General features: G+C 47.8%; 2 protein-coding genes across 3 annotated transcripts; one reads left to right on the plus strand and one right to left on the minus strand.

Annotated features, from left to right (window-relative positions):
* Positions 1-550: 550 nt before the first annotated feature.
* PM-ANT (Mitochondrial substrate carrier family protein) lies at positions 551-4518 on the plus strand. Its single transcript, XM_048691393.2, has 2 exons — positions 551-1122; positions 3484-4518. Exons 1-2 carry the CDS (start codon positions 796-798, stop codon positions 4108-4110), a joined length of 954 nt encoding a protein of 317 aa, XP_048547350.2. The 5' UTR covers positions 551-795; the 3' UTR covers positions 4111-4518.
* A 726-nt stretch (positions 4519-5244) lies between these two features.
* LOC125526742 (nucleosome assembly protein 1;2) lies at positions 5245-8512 on the minus strand. 2 transcript variants are annotated; one of them, XM_048691382.2, is made up of 11 exons: positions 8307-8512; positions 8170-8213; positions 7984-8079; positions 7110-7202; positions 6791-6869; positions 6599-6663; positions 6313-6497; positions 6056-6233; positions 5932-5975; positions 5659-5842; positions 5245-5559 (listed from the first exon to the last, which is right to left on the minus strand). In XM_048691382.2, exons 1-11 carry the CDS (start codon positions 8368-8370, stop codon positions 5491-5493), a joined length of 1101 nt encoding a protein of 366 aa, XP_048547339.1. In that variant the 5' UTR covers positions 8371-8512; the 3' UTR covers positions 5245-5490. The 2 variants fall into 2 exon arrangements, with proteins under 2 accessions (XP_048547339.1, XP_087385627.1); XM_087529501.1 differs by having other exon boundaries at positions 8170-8512.
* Between the last annotated feature and the right edge of the window lie 695 nt (positions 8513-9207).

Below are 9207 nucleotides of genomic sequence, written 5' to 3' on the forward strand. Positions count from 1 at the left end.
ACATGATAGACTGAATCTTGTTTCAGAATTGATAGATGAGACGCCGCCGCCTTTGAACAGGGCCTCTAGGCATGACCTCGACATTGTAACACACGCGCGCGCACACACACACATGTTTTCCATTTTCATTCTAAAATGTAAAAAGGGTAAACCTTTTCGTTACGTTAAAAGTTTTCAAATCTCACATGACAACATGTGTCACAATCCAGGCACGAGCAAGTCGGCGAGACGCGGTTTCCACTCTCGACAAGCAACTATGACTGCGACAACCGTCCCCGACACACACCTCCGTTACATAGATAGATAGATAGATAGATATACGGGTCAGCATACCTGCCATCTTGACCGCCGCACACCACAAATATCTGAAAACCCAAAGAAATTCAGCCAAGTTGTGAGAAGAACGAGTGACTCCGAGGAGAGGAAGAGGTGCTAGTGCTCACGGCAGCTGACAGTGCTCACCATCACCTGTCACGCTCCAAAGATAGACAGAGAGCACGCCAGCTCTACTCCTGCGGATAGAGCACGCCGCCATGCGATGCGCCCCGGACACGCAACGCAACGGCAAGGCTGCTGCGTGGGAGGGAAGCCCATCCCGATCGAATACCCGTCGCGCTCATCATCATCGCCCCGCCGCCAGGCCCAACAAAACGGGGGAGCTCGACCCGACCCGCCTCGCACCCAGCGACCCACCGAGCCGAACCACCCGACTACCCGAGCGACCGAAGCGAAACAGACTCGCCGATACATCCATCACGCGCAGCAAGCGAAGCGTAGCGCCGAGCCGGGACGCGAATGAGCGAGGGGGCCGCGGCGGCGGCGGCGGCGGAGGATGGGGCGGCGAGGGCGGGGCGGGCGTGGGCGTTCAGGCGGGATCTGGCGGCGGGGGCGCTGATGGGGGGCGCGGTGCACACCGTGGTGGCCCCCATCGAGCGGGTCAAGCTGCTGCTGCAGACGCAGGACGGCAACGCCGCGCTGCTCGGGAGGTCGCGCCGCTTCCGGGGCTTCGCCGACTGCGTCGCCCGCACCGTGCGGGACGAGGGCGTGCTCTCGCTCTGGCGCGGCAACGGCACCGCCGTCATCCGCTACTACCCCTCCGTCGCCCTCAACTTCTCCCTCAAGGTTCACAACCCCCTTCCCCTCCTCCTCCTTACTCGACCCGTTGATGATCAGTAGCAGTTGCATTTCATTGAGCCGCCGCGCGTCGTTTCCGGTGCTGCTGCTGGTTGATTAGACGCGATCTCGTCAGTGTTTAGCGAGATGCTGGCGCAGCGGATTTGGGGATCGTTGCTCCATTCTTCGCTTGACCGATTCGCTTGCTGTGCTTAGAATGATTTGTGACGCGAACGGAGATTGGAGGTCCGGCCATGTCGTTCGTTGCGTGCTTGGTAGGGAGCATCCAGAGCCATTCGTCTCCATGCCCCACAGTGCCGTGCGGCGAGGTGAATTCTCAGGGATGGAGAGATTAGATTCGGGTTGACATGTCTTTACTGACAACAGATAAGATTTAGTAAGATATTTGGTGGGCTTTCGCTCTCCACGGATGAATGTCTGCCTCCCGGAATGGCAAAGAATCAAAGAATAAAGTGCTCTGCTGCTCGTGACCCTTGTCTCCAAAAGCACCAGAGATCAGTGATATATAAACACTAGAGAATGGTATTATTGGTGCATATATTCTTGTGCCTTTCTAGGCTAGTTGTACAATTCCATTTACAGTGTGGCTGGTTAAGATCTATTTGGTCAAGTATTATGTTGAGAAAGTAGGTAGGAATGACGCACTGGAACTATACCGTTATAAGTGATGTCTCGTAAGCCAACATCTAGCGAAAATCTGGCTACATCAACTATACTACCAACTACTTTTTGCATGCCATATGAAGATACCATATGACATCATCGATATGTTATTAGTACTAGTGGATTACAAGGGCCTAGTGCAGGATAAAATTATGGAATGTCTTTCTCGCAAAACGGCAAAGAGTTATCATGAAAGATAGCAGATGCCATCAATGCATAACGGATTGACAGAAACAGATATTCAAGCAGATATTTGACTTGCCATTTGGCACCTTTGGTTTTGAAAGGTAACAAAACGATAATTCTCTGTGATGAAAAGTTATGTCGTCGGATATGCAGTGTGTACTGACCTCCTAAGCTCGTTTTCAGTTTAACATACGGAATACCAGTAGATCTTGCCTCAACATGAACGGAGAGTGATTTTGTGATGCAGCAATAACTAGTAAGGATAATCTACAACTTATCGTTCAAAAGTAGCAGAAGTTGTACAAAGTGCACAGTTAGGACACTAGATGATATATCATACTGAGTCAACCATTAACTGAAAAGTCCCTTGTTTTATGCTCTTGCTAATCTTCTTTAGGTTGAATTTCTCATTGGTATCAAGCAAGTGGCCTATTGCCTGTCCTTTTGAATTACTTTTTAAAACAATGACGTCAAATAAGTTTATAAGCATGTATCTGCAATTTCCTTATAATTTATGAGTAAGATGAAATTTTAGTGTCAAGCATGTTTGCTATACTTCAGTTAGCGGTTTACCATGATGTCCCCTTTGTACTGCAGTAGTTCTGCTAACTTTCCTTCAACGTACCATGCTCATTTATTTGTTTCAATGATGAGAACATGGATTGTAGACACTAGGCCGGATATTAAATCTTGAATGTGTCGGGTTTTGGAGTTGCTCTCTTTTGTTTGTGTTAATGAGATGGCATGAAAATAACCACAATACTGCCCATTGACCCATTGGTGTTTTTTGTCATAGTAGAACTCAAGAACCAGACATATCAGGTAATTGTCACCAGCTACTGAAAGTGAAATATACATGTATGGACAATGTAGATATATTGGTGATGAGTGCGTGAAGATGGTCAATTGCTGGCCAAAATTATGCATTGGCCCAATGTTTCTATCCCAAGCTGGTCCATCTTACTTTCAATAGGGTACTACTTCACCTACTCGCTGCTGCGAACTTACTGTCACGGGGTTTCATGCATCTTTTGTTGGTGGGTAGTTAACCTCTGTCCGGATGTGCCAGCTTTCTTAATTTGATGGTCTTGTGTACTGATTTGGGAGGTAGGCAGTTGTGAGCTGAAGTTAATATCTTATATGTTTATCTTAGCACATGGTTATAGGGAAGCAAGAACTGCTCATCTTGGATCTTAATGCTGAAAGAAATTGTGTACAACTCGTAATGTCATAATAAATATAGCCAAGGATTCAGAGCAATTGTTTTTCGTTTTGTCCATTCTATTAATTATTTTGTCAATACAAACATGCTCTTTTTTTAATGTTGCAAGATTGGATGCATAGTTCATTAAGTATAGTGAAGGGAGTTATGTAAAGGGCCAAGCATGAAACCGCACCCAATCTAATACTGATGTGCAATTTTTTTTGATTGACTGTTAGCTATTTAAAATCATCTTATGGTTATGTTATGTCTATAATCCCTGATGGTTATTCTTGCAGGATCTGTACAGGAGCATACTGAAAGACGCGGGAACCTCAGCAGACAATAAGTTCGCATCAATTGCTCTCACCAACTTCATCGCTGGTGCCGCCGCCGGATGCACGACTCTGGTCATCATTTACCCACTCGACATAGCTCATACCCGCCTTGCAGCCGACATTGGCCAAACAGACGCCCGCCAGTTCAAGGGCATCCGGCACTTCATCCAAACCATCTACAAGAAGAACGGCATCCGCGGCATCTACAGAGGGCTACCCGCATCTCTCCACGGGATGGTCGTGCACCGGGGCCTATACTTTGGAGGCTTTGACACGGCAAAGGACACGCTGGTGCCGCTGGACTCCCCGCTGTGGCAGCGCTGGGTGGCGGCGCAGGCGGTCACCTCCACGGCGGGGCTCATCTCGTACCCGCTGGACACGGTGCGGCGAAGGATGATGATGCAGTCAGGGATGGAGGTGCAGATGTACAGCGGCACCCTCGACTGTTGGAGGAAGATCTACAAGGCGGAGGGGGTCAAGTCGTTCTACCGGGGCGCGCTGTCGAACATGTTCCGGAGCACCGGCGCGGCCGCCATACTCGTGCTGTACGACGAGGTGAAGAAGTTCATGAACGGGGGTAGGTTGTGATAGGTATAGAGAAAGTGTGTGGCTCTCCACAGATTTTGGGGTTCCGGCATGGAGATTAGACACGACCAAACGGGTACACGGAGGAGCGGCGGCGGCGGCGGCGGCGGCTCGGATCAAGCGTTTTGTTTGTAGTAGTAGGCGAGTAGTGGTTTCCTACTGTTCGCCACTAACCAACCAAGCAAGTACAACTAGTAGCAAGGGCTTCATGGTCTCAGAGATTGTGGCTGGCTGTTTGTTTTGATTTTCGTTCCGTCTCTCTCTCTCTCTCGTGTGTGATTCGAAGTTCCAATGGATTGACTGCCTCTCTGCCTGTGTGCTTTTCGCTGGTGTTGGAAGTTGGAACTAGACGGAAAGAGTGTTCAGTTAACACTGTTGGCCTTCCTATGAATATCTTGTACTACTACAAAATGGCAGGGCAGGGCAGGTGCAGGGCCTTTGTCATGCATTTAGCTCAAGGAGTTCATAATCAGGCGCGTGATTGTTGCTCCCCTCCGTTCCAAAATACTCCGTATTTTGTCATGGTTTTAGTTTAAATTTAAACTACTAAAACCATGGTTTTTGTTCTCATTTAAACTGCTAAAACCATGACAAGTAGTGTTTCGGAACGGAGGGCCCGGTAGAAAAATGGGTGTGCAAAAACGGTAGCTGGTCTATGATCCTCTCCTCCCTCTCCAAACCTCCAAACGAACATTCCTTACTGTACCTACCGTGCCATAGATATGCACAAAAAGAAAAGACAGGTGCTTTATGATGCAGAAAATGCAGCTGCAAGTGATCTCCAAAGTCCTCGCGGATTACTAACTTTTCCTGCCTTAATCAGTATCAGGATTAGCATACCACGCGTAGAGTCTCCGATTTTACTCTCCGCGATGTATAGTCAGTGTTCCTACTAAACAGTGAAACCAAAAGGTTTAATCACAGCAGACATCGATTTTGCCCTCCAAACTGGACAACGAGTGTTCCAGTTTTGAAACCAGTGAAACCAAAAGGCTTGATCAGGCCTTTCAACAAAAGTTTAGTTTCAGCAGCGACCCGAGAAATAGCCAAGGCAATGCAGATATGCATTTTGAAACAATGAATGTAGCGCGCACAAATACCTAGTATATCAAAATTTCCCGGCAAAACAAGTAGGACTACCAAACTGGCACCATCGATGATCACTCGCAGCAGCGGACAAAGTATTTCAACCCAATACAACAATTGAAATGCTACCAGTATATAATACCATGTCCCCGACAAAGAAACCCCCCACCGGTTCTTCCACAAAACCCAACTCAATCAATCCCCCACTGGCTCCTCGGAACCAAACTCAAAGACATAGCATCAAGCAGAACCAAACATTCTTCAGCCAAGAAAAATAGTCTTCGTCTGGGAAGGATCTCACTGTTGCTTGCACTCTGCGGGCCGCTCCCCTGCCTGACCTTCCCCTGCAGGAACTCGCCCACCCTTCTGTTCAAATCAACAAAGGAAAAATGGCAAAATATGTGAATGGACTGAACTATTCAAACTATAACAGGAGCACAAAACAACTCTCAGAGGCTAACATACCTTCTTATCACCATCGTCATCGTCTTCATCTTCCTCGTCGTCCTCATCCTCATCTTCATCCTCCTCGTCATCTTCGTCGTCATCTTCATCATCATCCATGATGCCATCAAAGTCCTCATCTTGAGCGGCCTCTCCAGTAAACCATGAAACAGCATGTGGAATAATCTTGTCTCTGATGGTAGATCTGGGAAACAAGAATGGGCGGATATTTAGAACAGAGAACAAACATTGAAGCATAGAACTGCAGTACTGCATAGAACATCATATACATACCCGATATCATAATCTTGCTCCATCTGGTTCTGCAACTGCTCAGCCTATTGAAATGGGAGATATATCAAATCACGCTCACACATAATTTCAAACATTAGAGCATACATAAAAGAGTCTAACTTACTGTATCCTCATCAATTTCCTCATCATCATCAGGAACTTGAGGTGGACTGAAGAAATTAAAGAAGCTCTCGCAATTTTCGATTTTCGTGATAGGTTTAGTGTTCTTCGACCCCTTCTTTGGCTTCTTCTTTAGCACCTTTTGTGTCAAGCTCTTTCCAGGATACCATTCAATTTCAGTTCTGAAAAATACCAAAGCAGACACATTAGTGGAACAATCAATAATAATAAACACAACATGTGAGTTGAAATAATAATTACCCGATAGCCTTCTCTAGGATTGGTTCATCTTCATCAATCATGTGGTACGTTTTTGAAAGCACTTCATTCTTGAAGAATGGATTAGTATTGAAGTGGAACTCAAGCTTGAAACCCTTTGGCTCAGTAATTCTGTACCACTTGATATCCTTGAGGTACTTGAGAGCTTCCTCATCCCTCTCTTGAATCTGGATATGAGTAAACCATAATAAATAAGATTCCAAACAATAGAATTAGAAGTGCAAATGGAACTAAAGACAAGTTGGATCAAAAAGGTGCAATGTCCCACCTCCTCAGCAAGGATTTCATGGTTCTTCATTGCATTCAACCAGAAATCTGGCACACCCTTTTCCTCTGCAGGGAAGCATCATATACAAGGTTAAAGACAGCTAGAGACTATATTCCTTTTATCCTATATATGATCTCCATCCAGCATAGAAAATTACTCAAAAGATCTTAGCACAGGTCAACATATGTTTACCTTCCTCATCTGGAGCAGCTTCACCTGAATCTTTGGTTACGCCTTCTGCCTCAACCACACCATTGACAACATCATGACGCTGTCATTTTGCAGGTGCAAGAAATACATCAGATGGATCATGGCATACAGCATCAAATATGATTCAAGACAGAGCTTGTATTGTATGAACCATGCAAAATAGAAACAATTTCTGTATATCCAAGTTGAGCAGTTATTGTCATGGCACAGGTGAGAGTTAAACACCCGTTACAGGAGTCAAAAGTGAAGTTAGGCAACAGGATAAAACAGCAAATAAAAAGCACCGACATTGGTAGTTTACCTTTGAGTACAGTGGTTCATACATCTTCTGATATTTAGCTTCAAGTGCAGCTCTCTCCTCAAAAAACTTTGCCTCAAATTCATCATGTTGGCTCTGCCAGGTGCAAGCAGCAAACAAAGATAAGAAATCCACCACCAGATACAAATAGATTATTTTGAAGTCCAAACATACTGGTTGTGTTTTCCAAAAATAGCCAGTACCGTTTTATATGATACCATCCTTCTCTAAAAAAGGACATTACACTACAATCTAATGAGCAGCAAATCGGTGATAGAGCTGGGCAACATACAAGTTGTCGCCTTGTTCGAAATACTCACAAAGTGTAGAAACAGGAAAATACAAACAAAGAATGAATAAAGCTTCAAGTAAAAGACAAGCCTATGCGTTGTCGGTTCAGGAAACATGAATGTCTTTGATCTCTCTATCACGCTGTTATCTAACTTGTCCTACCCAACCCCAATGACCCATTGTTAAGAGTAAAAAAGTTAAAACGGTTATCAGGGGAAACTAAAATCTAGACAGCTGCTATCATTTTCCTAGAATCATGGCAGGAATCAGAAGCACAGCCTGAAGAGTCCACTAATAAGCAACCGTGCGACCTATATTCAACAGTCCTTGCTCAGCCAGGATAGCAATCAATCATGGCAGTACGACTACGAACCAAGCTGTACCGTTACAGCAAGCCGTCTTATCAGTGTTCAGTACGTACAAAGCTGTACCCTCTAACGCAAGTGGCATCGGAGAATCGCAGAAATCGCACTTAGGAACAGTTAATGATCCACGCTGCCGCGAATCACCTAGGCAGCAGTACCAAATTCATGCCACAAGGAACGCATGGCAACAGCGCCGCGTAGTGGAACCCCTGTAGTTATACCTGGATCTCCCTGAGCGCCTCGACGCGCTTCCTGACCTTGGGCTCCAGGCTCTCGAGCACGTCCGTGTGCCGCGCCGCCAATCCCTGCAGCGTGTTCTGCACAACCACGGCACCGAATCAGCACAACTAGGCCACATAAACAACCCAGAGTCCGAGATAAGACAGAGACGCTACGGGAAACCTCACCTTAATCGACTCCACGAGGTTGGCCTTGTCCTCGGCGCTGAGCTCTGCATCGAAACCACCACCAGCGAAACCGATAAGACCTCGCAGCCCATCAACGGCAACAGCAGCAAGGGGGAGAGGCGGGGGAGCGAACGAACCTGCGGCGTTGGGGACGGCGGCGCCGAGGGCGGAGAGGTCGAGGGTGTCCTTGCCGTCGCTCATGGCTGCCGCGGGTAGGGAGATTCGGGGCTCTGCGCGGGCGGCGGCGGGGGGAGGGGGAGAAACCCTAGCGGCGGCGGCGCGTTGGGTGGGTTGTGGGTTGGGGGCGCGGGCTGCTGCGTGGGGGGAGTGGGAGGGGTGGAGGCGGGGGGGAAGGGATAAAAAACGGGATCGAGTCCTGGGCCGCGATTTATAGGAGGATAGCCGGGGAAAGAACGGGGCGCCCCGCCGGTTTGGAGTTTGGAGTTTGGACTTTGGACTCGTGAGCGGCGCGGTCGGGTGGCCGCGGGGCCCGCGCGTCGGTGGGAGAGACGGACGGTGCTCCTTCTTTTTCTTTGCGATGGGACGGACGGTGCTCCTGCCTGCCGGAATATTCCTGGGGCGCGGCTGTGAATTTCTGTGAGCTGTGGCTGCGCAGGACGTGACTGGCTGTGGCCGTTTTCTCACTGGCATGCCAGCCCCATCGACATGAATTGCGATTGGACGGATTTGAGGTGAGTTTATACAGCAATAAAACGGGGAGATCCTCATCGGGGCGGTAGTAATGCGGGATTTTCCGGGTTACTATTACATGCCGGATTTGGGTATGCGGAGATATAGTAAGATCCGTGCCAAGATTATCGTATGGCGGCGCTCGTACTCGCTTGAGCGGTTAGCGTCGTTTCACCGCCGATGGGGGAGCGGCGACGTTGGCACAACCGATAAGGGGGCTTGTCAGGGTAGCTATATGGTCGTAGGTAGAGATTTCGTAAATAACAAAAATGGTCGTAGGTAGAGCGGTTGTTGACGTGCGGGTGAGGTGACGTTGGCGGAGCCAAAGAAAGAGTGTTTGCTAAATTG

Source organism: Triticum urartu, chromosome 1A (genome assembly GCF_056163025.1).
Source record: "Triticum urartu cultivar PI428250 chromosome 1A, HENAU_Tu73, whole genome shotgun sequence".
NCBI classification, from domain to species: Eukaryota; Viridiplantae; Streptophyta; class Magnoliopsida; order Poales; family Poaceae; genus Triticum; species Triticum urartu.

Excerpts from the sequence above, each read along its gene's own strand:
- PM-ANT (XM_048691393.2), top strand. The coding sequence starts at position 796 with ATGAGCGAGGGGGCCGCGGCGGCGGCGGCGGCGGAGGATGGGGCGGCG. Across the intron at positions 1,123-3,483 it reads CCCTCAACTTCTCCCTCAAG|GATCTGTACAGGAGCATACT; the intron begins GTTCACAACCCC and ends TTATTCTTGCAG.
- LOC125526742 (XM_087529501.1), bottom strand. The coding sequence starts at position 8,370 with ATGAGCGACGGCAAGGACACCCTCGACCTCTCCGCCCTCGGCGCCGCC. Across the intron at positions 8,080-8,169 it reads ACCTCGTGGAGTCGATTAAG|AACACGCTGCAGGGATTGGC; the intron begins GTGAGGTTTCCC and ends GTGGTTGTGCAG. Across the intron at positions 5,560-5,658 it reads ATGACGATGGTGATAAGAAG|AAGGGTGGGCGAGTTCCTGC; the intron begins GTATGTTAGCCT and ends TGATTTGAACAG.